This window comes from Barbus barbus (assembly GCF_936440315.1).
Source record: "Barbus barbus genome assembly, chromosome: 2".
In the NCBI taxonomy this organism is placed as follows: domain Eukaryota; kingdom Metazoa; phylum Chordata; class Actinopteri; order Cypriniformes; family Cyprinidae; genus Barbus; species Barbus barbus.
In genome coordinates this window covers 17720975-17744848 of record NC_136730.1, presented here as the reverse complement: position 1 = coordinate 17744848, position 23874 = coordinate 17720975, and the positions used below count along the sequence as shown (strand labels likewise).

At 39.7% G+C, this 23874-nt stretch overlaps 1 protein-coding gene across 2 annotated transcripts; it reads right to left on the bottom strand.

The window, feature by feature from the left end:
* Positions 1-8786: 8786 nt before the first annotated feature.
* Positions 8787-22789, bottom strand: LOC306878755 (proline-serine-threonine phosphatase-interacting protein 1-like). 2 transcript variants are annotated; one of them, XM_079431271.1, is made up of 16 exons: positions 22565-22758; positions 21932-22032; positions 21787-21861; positions 21557-21591; positions 21360-21466; positions 21040-21102; positions 20345-20449; positions 19876-19921; positions 14762-14841; positions 14340-14438; positions 14144-14240; positions 13952-14021; positions 13823-13857; positions 12913-13016; positions 12504-12558; positions 8787-8889 (listed from the first exon to the last, which is right to left on the bottom strand). In XM_079431271.1, exons 1-16 carry the CDS (start codon positions 22592-22594, stop codon positions 8822-8824), a joined length of 1170 nt encoding a protein of 389 aa, XP_079287397.1. In that variant the 5' UTR covers positions 22595-22758; the 3' UTR covers positions 8787-8821. The 2 variants fall into 2 exon arrangements, with proteins under 2 accessions (XP_079287397.1, XP_079287396.1); XM_079431270.1 differs by lacking the exon at positions 8787-8889 and having other exon boundaries at positions 11760-12558; positions 22565-22789.
* Between the last annotated feature and the right edge of the window lie 1085 nt (positions 22790-23874).

Below are 23874 nucleotides of genomic sequence, written 5' to 3'. Positions count from 1 at the left end.
GTGGTACTGCATGGCATCATGGGAACGGCTGGTCCTCCCAGCCAGTGTACTGTACATATTTCAACTGAATCAGGCTACCACTTTTCTACACTAATATTAAAACCAGTTTCAGTACCTTTGTTTGACATAGAATTAAAGCTTTGACAGCTTAAATAGCCACACGCTGCTTTAGTTGTGAAGAAAATGTTCCTAGAAGTTTTTAATTGTTTCTTTATTTATAGCACTACTGATATTTGTTAGAGTCTGATGAGCAGAAATTATTATTCAGTTGTTTATTATATTGTAAATATTTGACACTAATTGATTTCATGTGTCATGGTAATGTGAAATTATGTGTTATTACATAAGTGGTTGTTAGGCCAAAGACTGAAGTCACTGGTTGACATAGTTCAGATATTTTCCCTTATTTACAGTATGTGTTGTAGAAGTAATCCTTCTGAGTTATAATGAAGAAGAAAGATTGTTTTAAATTTAAATTATTTTCTGACAACTTTCCTTGCTTCTCATTTCGAGCTTATCTTTAGAGAAATATTGATACAAAGGGTTTAAACTAAATCATTACTTTTAACTCTTGCAGCAGCAGCATTGTTGCAATTAACAACAAGGTTACATTACATAAAGCATGAATTACACTATCAGTCAAGAATTTGGCAGTAAAACAATCAAAAGCGCAAGTCTAACAAAATACTTTAGTACACTCTAAAAAATACAACCCAGTGCTAAGTAAAATACGGATGAACCCAGCGACTGGGTTGTTTAGACCCAGCAGTTGGGTTACTGCCCAGAAGGTTGGGTTAAACATTTAACCCAACTGTTGGTTGAAAACAACTCAGCATGTGTTTTGTCCATGGGGCAGTCCTAATGTATAGAGAGTCGGACTTGTAACCCGAAGGTCGCAGGTTCGAGTCTCAGGTCCGGCAGGAATTGTCGTGGGGGGAGTGAATAACCAGTGCTCTCTCTCCATCTTCAATACCACCGCTTCAATTGGCTGCCCACTGCTCCGGGTGTGTGTTCACAGTGTGCAACTTCACTACTGTGTGTGTGCACTTGGATCAGTTAAATGCAGAGCACAAATTCTGAGTATGGGTCACCATACTTGGCCACACGACACTTCACTTCAATATTTACCCAGCACTGGGCTGTTTTTATCCCAGCATTTTTTATTGTTTATTTCAAATATAGAACTCATCATTTGAAAATTCTTTAAAATCAGTTTGTTATAAAAAGGCATTTTTTTTTATTTCTTAAAATGGTTGTGCAATGCCTGGGAACAGGAAAAAAAATAAAAACGTATTTTCTCGCTCATCGTTCCATGAGTGACACTGCTGTATGTCACTAACGGAAGTGTTACTCTTAAAAGGTCACTGACATGAATGCTCATATAATACAATGTTCACTGTAGCATGAAAACACTCATGTTTTCACATTATTTGATAAATTCATGCTTTTCATTTCTCCCAGCAGAAGTATAACAATGACTAATGCAAAGTACCTACTGTGAAGTGTGTTGATCTCGGTCAGTTCAATAAATCACTGAAATGAAAATGATCCATTAAGTGATTGCTGTTTTATATATTATATTGCACATTAAGACTGTGTATTATTTATTCAAGCTCTGTTCATTCCAAAAGTTTTACTCAAAAATTCTAAAAACAAACAAATATAAATATATACATTTAATTTTCACTTATTGCACATACTGTAGTTCCTCTAAAACCAATTGACAAAACAAACACAAGCTGTCTGAATCAGTCTTACATAAGAAAACTGTTTTTAAACATTTCATTAAAATGGCTTTGATCAGTGTATTTATATAAACTCTGCAGAAGGATACTAATACAAAATGCCATGGTGTCTTGGAGAGTTTGACTGTCAATAAATTATCTTTAGTTTCAGGTGCGTAAGGTATATGCAAGGTGTTAAAGAGGAAAACAAGAACTATTTTATTTTAACAATTTATTTTTGATGTTTCCGTGTATGGTTGAGTATATTTTCCAAAACAGTTTAATGATCTTCAAATGTTCTTTGATTTAAATGTTGAAGTCACAGACAACATAAAAAAAACATTGTTTCCAAATGCTGAAAAGCATATCAATATAGCTTCTAAAAGTACTCTAAATCTATTACATCAATACACTCTCACTAAAAATATAGTTTGTGTTTCAAAGTGCAAATTTTAAGCATCAGGAAAAAATTTTCAAGCAGCAAGTTCACATATACGACCTCTTTTCATAATTTAAATAACTTATAAACAGAGATATACAATGCATAAACGGGAACCCAAGCAATACAGCACTACTTTTACATAAACTATAGACATTATGCAAATTCACTGTTTTCAAGTCAAATGAAGGTCTACTTTGACATTTTAGAATTTCTTCATTTGTTTATTTTCTCTTCTCAACTCCTCTGGGGAAAACAAAACATAAAATACAACATTATTATGACAGCTTCAGGATTCTACTGGATTATATGAATGTTAACTTTATTTATAGTAGTATACACACATTGTAATTGTATTTATTGTATTAACAACAACATAAAAACATTTGTTTTATATTAAACAAACTTAAACAAACAGACACAACTGACATGTATATGATTTGGTTCTTACCCTGTTCTTTAATAACATACAAAGTTTAGTTTCTCTGCACAGTCTCTGCTCTCCCAACGTTTATCTGTCAGGTTTAGAGATCCACAGTAAAGGGGACTGGCAGGGCATGCCGGCAGCTGAACCAAATTTCCCAGAGACTCCCCACTGATGCAGAACCAGGAGCCTGCCAGGAAGCGCAGACCTGTCCACATGCCATCGGTTTGCATGTCTGCAATCTTGTTATTGGCTTGGAAGCGATGTAAACTGGTTGGCAGACGGGCCAAGCCGGAGTGTTGAGACTCGCAGTGTTCTAACGCCTCCTCCCAGCTCTTCTTCTCCGTTACCAGGATCAGTTTAGGCACCCACTCGTAGCAGAAAAAACGGTACTGTTTATGACAAACGTAGTCATACAATTCACCACCTGAACTCTTACAGCAAAAGGCAGTCTCTGGGTTGCTTGGTTCACCAGCCCTCCATGGCATAGAAATTTCTTTGCTTCCATCACTCCACACCCATGGGTCATGAACAGAGAGTTTGCTCAGTCCAACCCAGCTCTCTGTGCTATTAGCTTTCTGATTATTTGAATCGCTTTTGAACCTTGTAAGTTCCTCGTGGCTATCTATGGTGGACAGGTCGTCATAATTCTCTCTGCAAAACTTTTGAGCATCGCTCCAGGTCTTAGTGTTATTGATAAAAATGTGTTTCCTGATTAAAGTCAGTTCACAATGAGCTGACAGGAAAAGAGCAACCCAGGCAATCTTCATCTCTTATGTGGGAAGCAAGTCAGTAAATACAGTCGTAAGTGTAATATGTCAGTTTTGGTTTTGTTCTATTTCTTCCTTATTTGGTTCTTCCTGCTTTAGTTTGTGTCCTAGTTCTGTTAATTAATTATCGTCATCACCTGTGTTCTATTAATTATCTTGTTTCCTTGTTTGATCGCTCCCTTTATAAGTCCTCAGTTCTGCCTGTATTGTTGTCCGATCTTGAGTTTACTTTATGTCTTATGTGTGTTGATGCTACTGATTAAAAATTACTCCTTTGTTATACTTTCGTCGAGCGCCTTTTTGTCTACAACCACTGGACCGTAACAGAAGATCGGACCAACAACCGAAGACGAGATAGCCGCTCGAAATGCTTGAGCTGGTTCCCGTCGTTTGCGGGGGTTCACGCCGCCGTTCGCGGCTCGCCCCTGCCCGTGCAGCGTGGGATGTCGGGCGGGCTGTCGCGGCTTACCCAGGCCACCCGTTTTGGGGAGAACGGGTCGCCATTCGCCGCTCGCCCTTACCCCCCGCCCAAGAGAAATTCGTTCCGCCTGAGACGGCGATGAATGTTCCGCCCGTGGCGAAGAGGATTCCGCCGCGAAGGGCGATGAACGTTGCGCCGTCCGCGACGAAGAGGATTCCGCCGTACACGGCGATGAATGTTCCGCCCACGGCGAGGAGGATTCCGCCGCAAGGGGCGATGAACGTTGCGCCGTCCGCGCTGGAGAGGATCCCGCCGCCTATAACGGTTCACCCTGAACCACCGAGGAAGGAAAAACAGGTGCCGGTAGGGATTTTAATTGAGTTTGAGGGCATGACATTCCCTCCAGTGCCTGCTCCTCGCCAGTGCCATCCAGTGCCTGCTCCTCGCCAGTGCCATCCAGTGCCTGCTCCTCGCCAGTGCCATCCAGTACCTGCTCCTCGCCGGCGCCCTCCAGTGCCAGCTCCTCGCCAGTGCCTTCCTGTGCCTGCTCCTCGTCTGAGCCCACCAATTCCGGCACCTCGCAAGTGCCCACCTGAGTTCCCGCTGGTCCCGTCCAGCCGTCCTGAGTTCCCGCTGGTCCCGTCCAGCCGTCCTGAGTTCCCGCTGGTCCCGTCCAGCCCACCTGAGTTCCCGCTGGTCCCGTCCAGCCCACCTGAGTTCCCGCTGGTCCCGTCCAGCCCACCTGAGTTCCCGCTGGTCCCGTCCAGCCCACCTGAGTTCCCGCTGGTCCCGTCCAGCCCACCTGAGTTCCCGCTGGTCCCGTCCAGCCCACCTGAGTTCCCGCTGGTCCCGTCCAGCCCCGCGCCTCCCGTGCGCCCTCAAGTGTCCGCGCTGCAAGAGCGCCCTCAAGTGTCCGCGCTGCAAGAGCGCCCTCAAGTGTCCGCGCTGCAAGAGCGCCCTCAAGTGTCCGCGCTGCAAGAGCGCCCTCAAGTGTCCGCGCTGCAAGAGCGCCCTCAAGTGTCCGCGCTGCAAGAGCGCCCTCAAGTGTCCGCGCTGCAAGAGCGCCCTCAAGAGTCCGCGCTGCAAGAGCGCCCTCCTGCGTCTCCGCTGGTCCCGTCCAGCTCTCCTTCGTCTCCGCTGGTTCTATCCAGCTTCGCGCCTCCCGTGCGCCCTCAAGTGTCTGCGCTGCAAGAGCGCCCTCAAGTGTCTGCGCTGCAAGAGCGCCCTCAAGTGTCTGCGCTGCAAGAGCGCCCTCAGGAGTCCGCGCTGCAAGAGCGCCCTCCTGCATCTACGCTGGTCCCGTCCAGCGCTCCTTCGTCTCCGCTGGTTCTATCCAGCTCCGCGCCTCCCGTGCGCCCCCCAGTGCCCGCTCCTCCAGAGCGCCCTCAAGTGCCCGCTCCTCCAGAGCGCCCTCAAGTGCCCGCTCCTCCAGAGCGCCCTCAAGTGCCCGCTCCTCCAGAGCGCCCTCAAGTGCCCGCTCCTCCAGAGCGCCCTCAAGTGCCCGCTCCTCCAGAGCGCCCTCAAGTGCCCGCTCCTCCAGAGCGCCCTCTAGTGCCCGCTCCTCCAGAGCGCCCCCAGGAGTCCGCCCCTCCAGAGCGCCCCCAAGAGTCCGTTCCTCCAGAGCGCCCTCAAGGACCCTCATCTGCCATGGTCGCCCAAGGACCCCGATCCGCCAAGGCCGCCCAAGGACCCCGATCCGCCATGGCCTCTCGTGTCTCCTGATCCACCATGGCCTCCCGTGTCTCCTGATCCGCCATGGCCTCCCGTGTCTCCTGATCCGCCATGGCCTCCCGGGTCTCCAGTCCTGCCATGGCCTCCCAAGGCTCCTGATCCGCCATGGTCTCCCAAGGCTCCTGATCCGCCATGGTCTCCCGAATCTCCAGTCCTGCCATGGCCTCCCAAGGCTCCAGATCCGCCATGGCCTCCCGAATCTCCAGTCCTGCCATGGCCTCCCAAGACTCCAGATCCGCCATGGTGCCCTTTATAAGTCCTCAGTTCTGCCTGTATTGTTGTCCGATCTTGAGTTTACTTTATGTCTTATGTGTGTTGATGCTACTGATTAAAAATTACTCCTTTGTTATACTTTCGTCGAGCGCCTTTTTGTCTACAACCACTGGACCGTAACAGTAAGGAAGACTCCATAAATATATATATACACATACAAATTTGCAATATGTTAATCAGCATTGTATGCAAATATTCACTGTGAGGTCAGGTGTCACTAACGCAGAACAAAGACTGTAATGACTAGTCTCTTTATCATGACAGTCAGTTTTAAGATGCCTTAATACAGCAATTTAATTAATAGCTCACAGCATTTTAAAAAAGGAAGAAAGAAAGAAACAAAGACTCTTAATGAATTACACAGCAAACATTTTCCAATTAGACTGTTTTCTCCTCGTTTTTCCAAAATTCACTGTGCGCAAAATATCACATGAAACAAACAGAGAAAAGGAGTATTAGGAATGAGAGAAACTGAAGTTTAGTATGATTTTAACACAAAATATAACAGCAATAATAAGAATCTATATTTAAAAAAATGGGAAATGCACATGGGAATAATGCCATGCAATTGTTAATATCATGTAAAGAAATAAATGTATTTATTTATTTACAATTTACTATTTTACTATTTAAATTTACATTTAGCAACTTTGATATTATGCTTAGGTTTACAGGTCACATGCAAAGATTATCTTAATGCATAAAACAAAATTACCCCAAAAACAAACCTTATGCAAAATGCATGGAAAAGTACAGAGACAAATGGAAAATGTTTGACCTCAATTTCTCACTCTTTTTCTGCAGAAAACCCCTATTTGACTATAAGACATTATTAATATATTATTTGTAGATTTCTTTTCATTATTATAGTTAATTTAATAACATTTACAGAGTATCAAGTTTTTTTTATTAAATGTGCATCAAAATAGCAAACTCAAGTACTGAAATTTTATTTTTTTATTTTACAAACTCACTATTTAACAATTATATATAAAAAGAGAAAATGCACAGATAAAGTGGCATAAAGTTTTGGGTTGGGTATCATGATGGAAAACAAATCTTGTCCTAAAACTGAATGAATATTTTTATAGACAACTAGAATATAAACAACTTTTAAAAAATAATTTAAACTAGTAAAACTATACAAAGGCAGGGCTCACAATTACATTCATAGCATAATGAATACATGAAGAGCAGATAGTGAAAGGCAAAATCTGCAAAGAAACAAAAATGATTTGCATGCCCTTTTTTTGCAAAGTTGAAGTAACAAAGTATACAAAGACGTAAATGTGTTATAGCACTCAGTTAAGACTTAAATAAGATGGAAATAATTGAATTTGAAGGGTTGAACATTTGGGATAATGACGTCAGACATTTTACTGTTAAATATACTGTATCCATATTTGCAAGTCTAATGCAGTCTTGTGTTTTTCCTGTAATTTTTGCATAAATATGTCTACTCCGTATGGAGCACCAAACTTGCAAAAATAAAAAACAGAATGACAGCAACAGGACAGGACACCGATAATAAAAAATAAAAATAAAATAATGTACAAATATACAAAAATGGACAATGTGTCAAATAGCACAAACACAATATACAAAATAAACAATTCAGTATGTACAGGTATGTTAGGTGCAAATTTGAAATGTAATAAGTATGTGTGTAAAATAAAAATAAAAAGTATGATAGTGTTGTGTGTTTCATTTTTATTGTTAAGAGTTCAAGTGTTCATGAGATGGATTGCCTGAGGGAAGAAACTGTTCCTATGTCTGGCCATTCTGGTGCTCAGAGCTCTGTAGCGTTGACCAGATGGCAACAGTTCAAAGAGGGAGTGTGCTGGGTGTGAGGGGTCCAGAGTGATTTTGCCAGCCCTTTTGCTCACTCTGGATGAGTACAGTTCTTGGAGAGTGGGGAGGGTTGTACCAATGATTCGCTCAGCAGTCCGGACTACCCTCCGTAGTCTTCTGAGGTCAGATTTGCTAGCTGAGCTGAACCAGACAGTTACTGAAGTGCAGAGGATGGATTCAATGATGGCAGAGTAGAACTGTTTCAGCAAGTCCTGTGGCAGGTTGAACTTCCTCAGCTGGCGAAGGAAGTACAACCTCTGCTGGGCCTTTTTCACAATAGAGTCAGTGTGAATGTCCCACTTCAGGTCCTGGGAAATTGTGGTTCCCAGGAACCTGAATGGTGGTCACAGTGCTGTTCATGATGGTGAGTGGGGGAGAGCAGGGGGGTTTCTCCTGAAGTCCACAATCATCTCCACAGTTTTGAGCGTGTTGAGCTCCAGGTTTTTAAGACTGCACCAGACAGACAGCTCCTTAACCCCCTGTCTGTAAGCAGACTTGTCAACGTCCTGAATGAGGTGTCAGTGTCAGTGTGGTGTCGTCTGCAAACTTCAAGAGCTTGACAGAGGGGTCTTTAGATGTGCAGTCGTTGGTGTAGAGGGAGAAGAGCAGTGGGGAGAGAACGCAGCCCTGAGGAGCTCCAGTGCTGATGGTGCAGGTGCTGGATGAGAATTTTCCCAGCCTCACTAGCTGCTGCCTGTCTGTCAGGAAGCTGGTGATCCACTGACAGACGGAGGTGGGCACGGAAAGCTGAGTTAGTTTGGGCAGGAGGAGGTCTGGAATGATAGTGTTAAAAGCCGAGCTGAAGTCCACAAACAGGATCCTCACATAAGTCCCTGGTCTGTCTAGGTGTTGCAGTGTGTAATGCAGTCCCATGTTGACTGCATCATCCACAGACCTGTTTGCTCTGTAGGCAAACTGCAGGGGGTCCAGTGATGTCCTTCAGATAAGCCAAAACCAGTTTTTCAAATGACTTCATGACCACAGATGTTAGAGCCACAGGTCTGTAGTCGTTAAATCCTGTAATCTTGGGTTTCTTTGGGACGGGGATGATGGTGGAGCGTTTGAAGCATGAGATGATGGTGGAGCGTTTGAAGCATGAGGGGACTTCACACAGCTCCAGTGATCTGTTGAAGATCTGTGTGAAGATGGGGACCAGCTGGTCAGCACAGGATTTCAGAAAGACTGGTGTCACACCGTCTGGGCCTGGTGCCTTCCTTCTCTTGTTCTTTTAAGCTTTATATATTTAAGCTTTATATCTTTGTATTAATAGTTGAATAAGATGTTGGTGAGAAAGAAAGAAACAGTCAGGTTTATGTACTGTTTTCATGGACTTTTAGTTTGTATCACATTGTTTTCCTGTTTTCTCCCCTTAGTGTTTTATGTTGCCACTCATCATTTGTCATAGTTACTGATTTGGTTTCCCTTGTTATGGATTCCTTTCACCTGTGTCCCATCTAGTTTCCTGTATTAGTGCTGTGTTTAAGCCCTCGGTTTTCTTTCGTTCTATATTGTCTTTGTATTCAAAGCTATGTTTTCTTCAATGGTTGCTCCAGTTTGGATTAGTGTCTTTTGTTTGCTTAAAGTCTTCTGCTTTAATCTCCTCTCCCTTACCATGCCAGAATGTGATGGGTGGATGGAATGTTCTCCCAGCAGTTAGGTAACAAAAAACTACCAACAAAGTGACTTAACACTCTCACAAAAAAGGTACCACACTGTCACTGGTTTGGTACCCTTTTATAAGGTACTAATGTGTACAATGTAGGAGTAAATAAGGTACAAAGGTGTGCCATCCCCTCTGTCCCACCACAGGCCTGTGATGGGGACACATCCCTCCCCGATGCACTCAACCACTTTTATTCATGGTTTGAAATGCAGAAAGACACACCTGCACAAAAACTGCCCACACCACCCAACGACCGGGCGCTCTGTCTGTCTCCAGTCGACGTAAGGAAGACCCTATCTAGGATTAACCCACGCAAGGCTGCGGGTCCTGACAACATACCTGGCCGTGTTCTGAGAGACTGTGCTGCACAGCTGACAGATGTCCTAACAGATATCTTCAACACCTCGCTGAGCCAGGCAGTCGTCCCCACATGTCTCAAATCCACAACAATCATACCGGTACCAAATAAATCCTGTCCTGTCTAAATGACTACCGTCCCATAGCACTGACTCCAATCATGATGAAGTGCTTTGAGAGGCTAGTCATGCACAACATCAAAACCAGCCTCCCCAACACACTCGACCCGCTCCAGTTTGCATACCGTCCAAACCGCTCTACGGACGATGCAATTTCCTCTACCCTCCACCTGGCTCTTACCCACCTAGAAAATACAGACTCCTATGTTAGAATGCTGTTCATTGACTTCAGCTCGGCATTCAACACAATAATCCCACAACAGCTCATAAATAAACTAAACCTGCTGGGCCTTAAAAATTCCCTGTGTAATTGGATCCTGGACTTTCTAACCGGAAGACCTCAGTTAGTCCGTGTCGGCCACAACACCTCGAGCACTACCACACTGAGCACAGGTGCCCCACAAGGCTGTGTGCTCAGCCCGCTGCTCTTCACAGTGCTGACCCACGACTGCACTGCCAAGTTCAGCTCCAACCCCATCATCAAGTTTGCTGATGACACAACAGTGGTAGGTCTCATCAGCAACAACGATGAAACGCACTACAGAGAGGAAGTGGCACAGCTGGCTGAATGGTGTGGCACTAACAATCTGTCCCTCAATGTGGAGAAGACAAAGGAGGTTGTGATGGACTTCAGAAGAAACTCCGTTGACCACCCCCCACTGACCATTGACAGCTCGACTGTGGAGAGAGTCAGCAGCACTAAATTCCTGGGGGTGCACATCACAGAGGATCTCACCTGGACCACCAACACCATGTCACTCTCCAAAAAGGCACAACAGCGCCTACACTTTCTCCGCCGGCTGAAAAGGGCAAGTCTCCCTCCCACCCAACCTCACCACATTCTACAGAGGCACCATTGAGAGTGTGCTGACCAGCTGCATCACTGTCTGGAATGGGAACTGCAGTGCTGCTGACCGCAAGACCCTCCAGCGGACAGTGAACACAGCTGCAAAGATCATCGGTGCCCCTCTCCCCTCCATCCTGGATATTTTCCTTACACAATGCTCCAGCAAAACCAACAGCATTGTGAAGGTCTCCACCCATCCCTCCCACAGTCTCTTCCAGCTCCTACCATCAGGAAGACGGTACCAGAGCATCAGAGCCCGCTCCGCCAGACTGCCCAACAGCTTTTTCCCCCAGGCTGTGAGAGCCCTGAACTCAAACCACCCTGCCCCCCTCTGAAACCCCATGCAAACCCCTACCTCCTGAAACATGGACCACCTCCCACCCCCTCTGAAATCCCATGCAAACCCCTACCTCCTAAAACATGGACCACCCCCCCAACCTTACCACACCAAAGACAAAACTGTATGGAACTTTTTTGTGCAATTCGAAGTGTGCTACACACAGGTGAGTGGGCCTGTACAAACCACATGTAGTAACACACTCTCCTCTATGTGCACTAGACACTTTACACACACTGCTGCGTGTACACAATCCCACAAAAGACTCAGCAATATATGTATGTTTACATGCTCATGCACTACAAATCATCCTGCACTGTTCCCCAAACCAGCTGCTTGACTCAAAATGTTTCTCCTTGCACATGTACAGTATTTGTGAAGCATTCATATAGTTTGTATTTTTTATCTTTTATTTTTAGTTTGTATAGGGTAAATATTTATGTGAAGCATTTGTATAGTTTGTATTTTTTATCTTTTATTTTTTAGTTTGTATAGAGTAAATACTTATATATAGTATACTTATTGTTAAAATCTGTCAGTAGGTTAGTTGTGTATAGGTTTATAGTGTTTTTTACTTCATTGTTGTATGTCTGTATTTATGTACCACCGTGGTCCTGGGAGGCACGACATTTCGTTCCACTGTATGTCCCCATATGTAGCAGAATGGCAATAAAACTTGAACTTGAACTTGGCACCACTCCCAGCTTTTTACCTTTTTTTCTGAGAGAGAACAGAGGTTTGCATTTCTATTTGCCTTTTTTTTGGTGTGTGTTTGAAATACCCTGCAGGCAGAGAATCAATTTGGATACCCAGTTCACTATAGGGCTTTTTTATTTATTTAACTAATTTATTTGTTTCCTTTTTGTATTAATTACATCAACTTGTGTTTATATATACAGGTATATTCATATTTACATTTATTATATACATTTATGTCAGGCTAGATGGATGGATGCCTTTTAGCTTCTGTACCTTTTTTGAGTGAACTGAGTGAACATGTAAATTACAACATTTAGCAGACAAATAAGTTATAACAATATATTACAAAATTGATTACATTACAGTGTTATATATATTACAGTACAGACATATTAAAAGTAGATGTAAAAAAAAAATGTAACTTTAGAATTCGTAATTCTAATACAAGTCATAACTTTATGCTGAATAATTTTTAAATACACCCCATGGAAAAAAATTGATTAAACTGTATGGAGATCAGTACCATTAAACGAACAACTTTAGCATAACTTATATTCACTTAAAGATGGTTAAAAAAATCCAAAAGATGCCTGTTAAGAAAGTTTCTTAGTTATAAATGTCTTCATAGTATGATGTACTGCTAGATTGCTACACTGACATAATCATACTACATCGTTCTGCATGCTGAACTAATCCACAGACTACTAAACTCTATTTGATGGGATTATGATCAGGATGAGCAGCAGCAAGATGTGTACTGTGACTCTGTGGTGAGATTTTGGTCAAGTACGTTCCAGGGACTAGCCCGGATATTCCATCCCTCCATGCTCTCCACCACCCATCCTCACCTTTCTCAGTGATTGTGACAACTTGTCCTTTACTCATAGAGAGCTCATCATCTTCCTAGAAATGTGCAAGACAGGGAGTTGAGTATACAACTCTTACAATCAGTCAGTAAATACTTTAAAAGTTTTTTTATATACATAAATAGACATTTTAAACTTTTTAACAAGGGTGTCAGGCAAACATTTTTATGATAAAAATTACACGTTTGAGGTTTATATGAATTTCTTTGAATTACAATTCATTTTATTTCTACTTTAAATTCTAGTTTCCGATTGCTACCTCAATTCAATTTCTGAAACTAAACAGAAGCTTTAGAAAGCATGCTAAATTCAATTCTGAATTGCGCTCAACCACAGAGTCTACTAACCCCTGGGATAAAAACTAAGTATAAAAGTTACTGTATTTATTTACCTGAGCTTTAAAATCATATAACACCATGTACTTCTCAGGTCCTCCTCCTGTTTGTTGAGCAGATGTGCAAGTTCCAGCCGAATTACTGCCTGCTTCAGGATACCCTGTGATGTACAGTAAGGGCAGCAATGTTCAGTGCAGATAATTCCTAATGCTGCTTATTAAGTGCTAGATTTCACTGGAATGTATTATGAGTATATTAGTTTAATGTGCTACAAGTTTAAAGAGATAGTTGACCCAAAAATGAAAATTCTGTCATTAATTACTCACCTTCATGTTGTTTCAAACCCGTAAGACTCCCGTTCATATGCTGAACACAAATTAAGCTATTTTCGATGAAATCCAAGAGCTTTCTGAACCTTCATAGACAGCAACGCAACTGACATGTTCAAGGCCCAGAAAGGTAGTAAGGACATCATTAAAATAGTCCATGTGACATCAGTGGTTCAACCGCAATTTTATGAAGCTGCTTTCTGTGTGTCAAGAAAACAAAAATAACTTTATTCAACAATTTCTTCTCTTCAGTGTCAGTCTGTGTCAGAGTACCACAATGTATGTGAGTGTTGCTGCAGACGCAGAAGCCGGCGTTCAGACATAGAACCAGATGTGCTGCGCCTTGTTTACAAGCAGAAGACGACGCACACTGTACATAAAACATGACTGAAGATTTCAACAGAGAGGATGACTTGCAAATTGCTCCTGTCCTTACTACCTTTCTGGGCCTTGAATGTGTCAGTTATCTATGCAGGGTCAAAAAGCACTCGGATATCACAAAAAATATCTTCATTTGTGTTTCTGAGATGAAAGGAGGTCTTACGGGTTTGGAACGACACGAGGGTGAGTAATTAATGACAGAATGTTCATTTTCGGGTGAACTATCCCTTGAAGACTTCAGAGAAGTAATACTGACCACTGAAAGACATCCCTGGAAGCATGACAGATAATCTGCATAAACAAAAGATAGATTTTCACAATCAAGTTACAAAAACAATAAAATAACAATCATTCTTAATTAAGTTTATGTACTTCAGACATTCACCTCTTCGTTTCAACCCTCCTGACTCCTCCATTAGCGTCCATATCAGAGTAACTCTGAAACTCAATGGGAGCTGAGGAGACATGGAGGAGCGACTGTCAGTTTATGTAGAATTTCTTAACAGCGTCACATCCTCTTATGTCAGCTCTTGAACTGTTAGATTTCTGAAGTAAATCATGATAATGGAGAATATACCTGGAGGATGACAGGCCGTCTTTTTCATTTTAATGAAACAGTTGTTGTCAGTGATGATGTCACACTGCCCTAAAATCTTTCTTACTTCCTCATAGCACTACAAAACAAAGGAAAACAGTTGTTAAAATAACTGTAAATCAGAAACAGCATTTGGCTAGGCTTTGGTATATAAAGATTGAGAAATATGGACATTTACGTCATCATCCTGGACACACTGCATGGACAGCAGATTGCAATGATCCCATAACTCACAGCGCAAGATATTAATGCGGTCAGACTCCTGCTGCTGGAACACCTACAAGGCAACACACAAATACAAAACATGAAATATTCTTAATGTCACTTCCTTTTAAAATGTTGCCAGTAAATTAAGAACTATTTTCCTTTTTTACTATTTTTGGCAATGGCATTTTCTCGACTCGTCTACATTTTTATACATCAATAAATATTCTCCAGCTGTATGACAGAATGCTATGACTGTTTTTCACATGCCTGTGAGATTGTGTCTTCTCTCATTTAGTCATCATTACCCAAAAGAAAACATGAAGCTCTGCTCATTTCTGTAGACACTCCTTCCTCTGTTAACATTACTTTTTAGTGGTCTATGTACATATTTACCTCACATGCACTCCTGTATGTGCTTTCCCAGTCCTGGCACATTTTTTTTAGTTGATCAACATTCCATTTGTATTGCTTTTCTGAACCAGCAAGAAAATAAAACAGAAAGTCATCTCTCAATGTTAACGTAAGAAAATTTTCAGGACATTTTCAGACACATTTCAAGCTCTCATATCTACACCACTATTCAAAAGTTTGGAGTTAGTAAGATTTAATACAATGACGCATTAAAATGTAATATATCCTGTTTTTAAACTATGTTTATCAAAAAATTCAGAAAAATGTATCATGTTTTCCACAACTATATTAATCAGCCCAATGGTTTTCAATGATAATAATAAGAAATGTTTATTGAGCAGCATCTGAATCAGCATATTAGAATGATTTCTGAAGGATCATGTGACACTGAAGAATGGAATAGCTGCTGAAACTTCAGTTTTGTAATCACAAAAATAAATGACATTTTGAAATATTTTAGAATAGAAAACAGATATTTAATGTGTAATAATATTTCACAATATTTTAGTTATTCACAATAGACTTTTTAATTTTTGATTAAATAAATGCAGCCTTGTTGAGCATAAGCAAAAATATTTAATCTTACTGACTCCTGCGCGCGCGCACGCACACACACACACACACACACACATATATATATATATATATATATATATATATATATAAATAGTTCATTTGCAAAAACCGACATGTTTTTTTACATATTAAAAGTTTGTTTTATAGCAAAAGCAGATAAGTCTGAATAGTTCCAAACAACTCCGAGCTGTCCATAGGTTTGAATGGGATTAATCGGGTCAGACAACAACAGCGGGTATACTTGTAGCATTTTCCGGCAAATATTAACACAAAACGTCCATTGATGATTAATTAGTTTAATACACTGATGGTAGCATTTTGTCTGTGGAGTTTAATGGAAATAATATTAATGGGTTTTTCTTGTTTAACTATGGAGGAGTGAAAACATAGTACAATGCAACACACAGGATAAGGCGGTTACATTTCTTTGTATGCAAAGTATAAATAGTGTAAACTGCTTAATAAAGATTGGAGACTTGAGGCAGGACTTTGTGTGTTTGTGTTACACTTATTCCTGTGGATGTGCAGACCAATGATGAAATAAATTATGCTTATTTAAAGAGTATAAGAAATCTAATTGTATGTAAAATGTGTCATTGTATTAATATATATTTCTTCATCTATGGTAATCTATTATTCACATTTTAATGCAATATTATTTTAAAATATAAGATACAATATGCATAACGTTACACAAGTCAATGTCAATGAATGCTAGGAATGGTTTTAGCCATTTTCAAAAAAAAAATAATAATAATTTGCCACCATCTGACCAATTAATAGCACTTACCTATTCTATTCTATTCTATTTATATTTATTTTAAAAAAATCATTGCTATGTGAACTGTGCTCGACTAACAGACTTGTCACAGCACTTTATTTTGTTGCTCTTTCGTTGGTCTGTTTGCTTTACATTGTAAGTCGCTTTGGATAAAAGCGTCTGCTAAATCACTAAATGTAAATTAAAAAATGTAAATTTAAGTTTTGCAAATACTTCAAAATAAAAAAGGCAACCAACTGTATTCATCAAAATATCTAACTGCAAATATAGCATATACTGTCTATTATCTAAAAATAAACATTAACTATAACGCGTTTCATAAAATACAACTACTGGTCAGATTTCCGAGAGGTAAAATAATGCATTATAATGGCAAAAAATGCTGTTATTTGTCAACTTTCTGGCGACTGTGTTTGAGAAGCACTGAAATGAATGGGCTTCAATGCTGAAACCCTCGGTTGTTTGGAACTATTGGCTGCTCCATGACTCGCTTTACTTCCGCATTCCTAAGTTCCTATGGAAGCCTATGGGAGTGTCGCGGCTCTGAGCTAGTACGTCTTTTCAAAGTAAAAGTAGCCTTGTCACCTGACCTGAATACAGCGCGCTGATTCGCTAAAGTGGATTTACCGGCTTCTGTTCACAAACAAGGGCGCTTGTCAGCTTCTGCAGTAAAACGTGAACTCGCGATGCCTTGAAAGTGGACAATACAGCATTTTTTTGACCGGGGGCCTGTACCATGAAGCCGGATTAGCTGGCTAGCCAGGTAAGTTTCAGTTTAGTTTGCACCAATCCTGGGTTTTAGATACCATGAAAGTGGCTTGGCTTTTAGCTGCGTTCATTGCCATAGTAACTTACACTCCACGGCTAACCTGCTCTGGGGCAGGTTATGTTCTGAGTTAGAGATTGCAAACTGAAATTGGACCAATCAGATGTGAGCAAAGTGACACATGTATGACACAAAAAAAGTCACTCCCCCAGTTTCTCTTTCTACAAATTAAAGGTCACTATGAAGTACCTTAAAAAAGATACAACAAAATGCTTCACTGATAATTACAATTTACGTATGATTTATATAATTATTATAAGATTTATATTATTATTACTCCATTACACACAAGCACCTTTAGTTTAACAATTATTATAAAGCATTCATTTTAAATAAATATTAATATATACAGATCATATGTAATATAAATAAGTGGTAGAATCAATAGATAATGCTTTAAAATGTGACCTTACATGTTTGAGTCTCTATCACTATATAAACTAACTTCACAAGTTTAACTTGTGACTGCACTTATAGAGCAAGATAATTTCCTTTATTTGTCCTCTTTCATGGACAAGTACTTCAGTGGAAATGCGTTTAAATTCCTCATATTCTTTAATCTCTTAACCTTTAACAAAATAGTTCTGAATCTCGCTGGCTCTCGCGAGAAGTGAATCACACTTGCTCTGTGTTGTGATTGGCTGTTCGCCGCTGATGTCACACATTCATGTGCACGCGCTCCATTAACTCAGGATTAAGCCTGAGTTGACAGAGAAAGTTGATGATCAGCTTCATGGTACCGACAAAGCCAGATTGGAGTGGTTTGGATTTGTCAACTCAAAACTTATCCTATAACTCTGAATTTGTTCATCTACCATCATGGTACAGGCCCCAGATGTGTTTAGGGTTCAGATCGCGCTATATGTGGAGAATAATGAGCGGCAATCAGCACGTTTATCGGTTTTTGCAAATGAACTTTTTATATATACATACCAGAGGTGGAAAGTAACGAATATACATTTACTCGCGTTACTGTAATTGAGTAGCTTTTTTGTGTACTTCTACTTTTTAAAGTAATTTTTCAAATATGTAATTTTACTTTTACTTAAGTAAAAAAAATTTAAGTATTGTACTTCGCTACATTTTAAAACGCATTAATTACTGAGTAAAAAAAAAAAAAATCGCTCCCTGGAAACTACTGCAGTAAATAATGGGCACGAGAACAAACTGGCGCTAAAATCACAAGAAAGATGCAGACGGACATGACAGGCGTTAATGATGCAGACCCATCTGAAAACCAAACCCCGTCGTATTCTGCTGAAGTTGAACTCGAAGGAAATGAAGTGAACCCTTGACCATATTTATGCTCTATTATTCAGTCTATGCTGTGTTTGTCTAGGGAGACCAAACTAGCAGATTATAAAGTCTTGACATCACCCCTTGGCATGTTAGAGGTAAGGTAAATACTTGCATCATTGCATTGGTGGTTAAAATGAAGCTTTGGCAGTTTAGCAAAAGGATTTACACAAATTAGCCAAAAAGACTGGTGCACGTTGTGCGATATATATCGGCTGCGATAATATCGTAATTGTTGTTTTAACAATGTGCGATTTGACATGATCAGTATTTAGCCAAACACCAAACAAAACACTCCTACAGCGTGCAGTGAAGTCTAGATTAGACTAATTTAGTGTGCGCGCGTGCATTTAGAGTGTGTTCTTTCGTGATTCAGTCTGTTAAAATGCATTTAAAATGATCACAAAACTGAAGATATAGGGGCAGAAAATGTATATTTATATAATTTCATATAGTAAATCAACATCACACGAAGAGTGTCGTTTTTCTCCAAAAATCAGCATGATTACGTATAGATTTTTTTTTTTTTTTTTTTAACAACAGTTCAATAAACAAGAGACTTGCCTTTTAGACACCATATTGCCTGTTTTTGCTCTATTTCGACAACAAAAATAATTCCAAACACAGCCACAGCACTGTTTTGCGTCTCTGAGCAGCCTCATGGGTGTTTCATTCTTGAACGAATCAACTGTTTAAATGATTCGGTTCAGTCGCAATGACTCACTTATTAACAGTGACTTAGTTGGTGGCATCTACTGGCGGTTTTAATTTCCCATTTAAAGTAGGCCTATATTTTGTTTTTAATATATATATATATATATATATATATATATATATATATATATTATTATTTTATTTTTAAATGAGTATTCAACATTTTATGTCTTATATATCAAAACATTATTTCTGCATTTGTTACTGCAGGTTAAATACATTCATGTCCAGCATTAAACAGTGTGTAACTACATCTAAATGCCACTTCAGATGAAGCTTCTGTGTTTCCGCTGCATTGCAAAGATGAATTTTGTTGATATTGACTTAATTTGCCTGGTAACAGCCCAAATGTCTTATTATTCCAAATAACTGATTCCTTTAATTAAAAACAACTAGTTTGAGATTTATAGTCCTATCCCAGGGGTGTCAAACTCAGTTCCTGGAGAGCTGCAGCCCTGTAGAGTTTAGTTCCAACCCTGCTCCAACACACATACATGTAGTTTTCAAATAAGCCTAAATGATTAGATTAGTATAGATATAACCCTAATTAAACACAGCTGATCCAGCTGATATCTATACTGTGTAGGGCTGTGGCCCTCCAGGAACTGTGTTTGACACCCTTGGCCTATTCCATTTTTGCGTCCCTCCCACTGTTAAAAAGTAACTAAGTAATTTTTACTCTGAGTTAACTTTTAGACTGGTACTTTTACTTGTACTTAAGTAAAATTTCATTAAGGTAATGGTACTTTTACTAGAGTAGAATATTTTCGTACTCTTTCCACCTCTGATACATACACACACACAATGTTGATTATTTTGACTTCATCCAAGAGACATTACATGGCATCTATCCTCTTACTGCCAACCAGGATCATAACAACAGGTAAGTCTGTTATCACAAACCTGCCAGGTTGGCTGCCTGCCTGCATAACCGTGCCCTGTTCATCACCTACAACACAATACAACATAGACTGATAAATAGCCATACTCCGTGTTTGAACCTGACTTATTTGAAGAGGTGTAACATATATTGTACAAATAATTTTGAATGTAATAAAAGTCAAATGTATGCAACTACTGTATGTCTCTATTCTAAAGAAATGAAAGTTACACTGACTGATGGTAATACAGTTGATTATAACACTGGGGTGGAAGGATGGCCATTAAGACTGAAACAAGTTTGCATTGCTTTAATCCTCATTTTGGCCTTACTGTGACCACAAACCTGCCATAGATCATTTTCACAACTGACTAAACTCCAGAATTAAAATGAACACTTCTCTTTAAGGAAATATAGAAACATTTAACTTACTAAGGTATTTAGTGTAAAATGTTATAGTGCATATTTTTGTTTCAGTTCAGGCCCTCACACCTTTTCTGATTGCCGGTGGGTGGAGGTGTTCACATTTGTCTTCTTCCCCACTGCTTGCTCAGCCTCTTCTGCCGCCTCACACCTCTGCTCATATAACCTTTTTGACTGTAGGACATACAGTAAAGAAAATAGTAAGTAAAAGTGCAAGATAAAAATGAACGGGGAGGTGGGTACAGAGCTTGTTATACAAATGTGTCTAAAAACGTATCGCACGATCTGTGTTGTTTCTGTGGTTGTACAACACAGGAAGTTCATGTCTTATTATATCCAGAGACAGAGGCAGCATGCATACATACCTACAAACCAATCAGCCTATTCTTATTTTCTCTCATTCACTGTCACCACCTGTTTCTATTCCTTTTTACTTTCCTTTCTCTCTACACATTTCTTATTGGTAAAAATAAATGTTTTAGAGTCTTCAAACCTAAAGCCAATTAACAAAAGCCTGCATTTATCTTATGTGTGCTGTCTAATCATGCCCTAATTCATTCTACAAATACAATCACTACAAGCTCAGAGGCTTCTGTTTCTTCTTTCAGTTTCTATTTCTCTCTTCCTCATTTGGCTAATACCAAATTTGGGTGGACCCTGAGAATGATGTGTCATTTACACCATGAACAACTAATGAAAGGGGAAACATGAGGACTTAGCACTGGTAAATATACTTGTTTTAACCAGATTTACTCTATACTTACATCCATGGTCTTCTTGTGCAACAGCATTTTAGGCTTCTGAAGTTTTTCAATAATCTCTTCAAGCTAATTAGGAAAACAGACATTAGCTTCCGTCTTTTAACACTTGCATTATTAAACTGATTAATGATTATTCACTGGCATACAGTCTTACAAAATACAAGACATGTCTGGATTAATGCTTGTGTGCTTGCAAACCAAAGTGCCAGTTTTCTTCCTCTTGCACACTGACCATATGAATAACCACAACTGTGACCATGGAAACATTACCAAAGTGCTGGGCTGTTTGCATAATACCCTGGATCATTCGATTTATTTTCTACCTTTTTTCTCTGTTCTCTCTGGTGCTCTCGAAATGCCTCTATTTTCTGAACTTCCCCCTTTATCCTTTCAGATAGCTGGATGTGCAGGTTTCCTGTCTTCTCAATTTCTAGAAAACAACGCAAATCAGGTTAAGAACATAGCATTCAAAGCATTTCTCTAGGAAGGAGGCAAAAGGGAATTGCATCACCTCACATACCTGCTTTTAATTTGCCAAACGAGGCCTTTAATGTTCTGAGTATGGAAAACAAATAATGTAATGAATACATAAACACTTATTTTATACATTTTTGGATGCATTTACTGTACATTGTAGCTAAGAAAGTTTTACATAAATATGAAGCAGTTACTTGTTACTTGTGTGTGATTTTAGTTATTCAGAAGTGGCAAAAGTGTGTGTGTTTCAAATGAAATTTGTTTGTAACTTACCCAATCTCGGTTTGACCTTCTGCCTTCCGAGCAATTGCCACCAGATCTCGGCCGTACTTCTCCTCCGCTAGTGCTCTGTGAAGGAGAGCAGAAGTCACACACTGACATTCACAGAAACACACCACTATAAATAACTACTCCATACCTCATTTTCAACAGCTCTTCTACATCTTTGCACATGTGTCTGCCATCCTGTAACCTCTGCAATATCGCTTCATAACCCGTTTGGTCAATAAAGTCAGTACCCTGAAAAGATAACAACATACATGAGACACACACGGTAGTCATTCCGATTTGTATATTTTATGAGCACTAAGGACGCTATTCTTTGGGGAGCCATTAAAAATGAGTAATTAAATATGAAAATAATATTTTGAAGATTGTAGTTTTAAATTTAAAATCCATCTTTAAAAACAAGCTACACTTTATTTCGATACTCTATTTTAGACATTCTACTAACTATATGCAACTTTGCAACTACGGGTCTGCTAACTAAATCTCATTAGACTACTAGCAGATCAGTTATGTTAGAGTTAGGGGTAGTAGAATTTGACATGTACTTGCAAAGTTGGTCAGTAGAATGTGTGTTGGGCAACCATCAAAATAAAGTGACATGACAGTTCAAGTTTTATTGCAGAGACTTAAGTTTTCCCAATTCACTTAAGAAAACACAAAATACAACCCATCATTCTAAAAATAGAAGTAAAGGAAATTGTATTTCCCGTAGCCTATGTCGTGAGAAATTTTACTTAAGAGAAGCTTACAAACAAGAACTTACCCAAAAGGCATCGCAAAACAGTAAAGCCATCTTGTTTACTACGTAAAGTTATTGCTCAGAAGTGTCTCTTTAACACCCACAACCACCGCTGAGACAGATTACATAAATTAAGTTGCTGTCACGGTTAAAGAAAGCAAGCTACACGGAGAGGCAAGTCAAATGAAGAGTTTGAAATAAGGAAGAAACTGCGTGGTGGTCAACTTTGATCTCTTGACGTCTTCATTTGCTCTTTGAAAGAGGAAGAATCATGTTTATGTCACTGTCAGCACGCAATTTCTACAGAGATGACAAGGAAATTTGTCAGACAAGATTAAGCTAGGCCAAACGATAGATGTTTAGAATTTTATTTTAACACTGCACCATTATGGAAAAGGGATATTTCACTTATATTTCAGGGTGATATATGGGACAAATTATAAACAATTGGCTTAATATTGTGTGTGAAGCGGCACTTATTATTAAACGATTCACCTCTGTATGCCAATGTAAAGAAAAACTATTTTCCGTTATCACTGTCCTTCTTTTGGCTAATGACGGACGAATGCTTTAACACACTTCCGCCAAAAGAGGGAGACATAATCCTCTTAATCCAAAAGAGTGTTTTAGTGTGGAGCATTTATTTCAGGTTTCGCTGCCTCAGATAGAGCGGGTTTATCACACTTGACCTGGCTCAACAAAGAGAAACCGATTAAGTGTCTGCTTGAGCAAGTATCTCACTTTGGGATCAATATACCGTGTGAAAAGCCTCTTTTGCAAAGAGGAGGTCCTAAAAGCATGTGTGCGTGCACGTGCAACAAGATGTGTGTAATGATGATAAAAATGCAGGTTAAGCTTACAGGTTTAATATATTCTGTGAATAAATCAACAAATCTAATAACAGAGATTTAATAGTAATATATATATATATATATATATAAATATATTAAAGAAAATCTTAAAGAACATTCTAAAATGTAAAAAGTGTGCAGTCCCATGTGTTCATCAGGTTTAGGGGATGGAAAATATTAGCATTGTGAATCTGTGAATAAATGAACAAATCTATAGTAGAGATGCAATAATAGTAAGCAACTTACTTAGGTTATGGTTATACTAAATAGTGCTTTAAAGAAAATTCTAAAGTGCTAAAATGTTGATGTGATGGGAAATTAAAAATAGAAAATATCATTAAAAAATTAGAGGTCCATGGAAAGTCCCTACCATAACAGAAAAACAAAAAGATTGGTTGGAGTGTGGACCAGGTTTTGGTAAATACATTAATGCAACCTGTTCACTGGCTGACAGATTTGTAGTTTTATTCTCTGCAGCACTTC

Bases quoted from the DNA above. Each gene is read 5' to 3' on its own strand.
- LOC306878755 (XM_079431270.1), bottom strand. From the start codon at position 22,594: ATGGCTTTACTGTTTTGCGATGCCTTTTGG. The intron at 19,922-20,344 runs GTGTGAGGGCCT...ATTGTGTTGTAG, and splicing joins CCCACCGGCAATCAGAAAAG to GTGATGAACAGGGCACGGTT. The intron at 12,559-12,912 runs GTAAATAAATAC...GCACATTTCTAG, and splicing joins TATATGATTTTAAAGCTCAG to GAAGATGATGAGCTCTCTAT.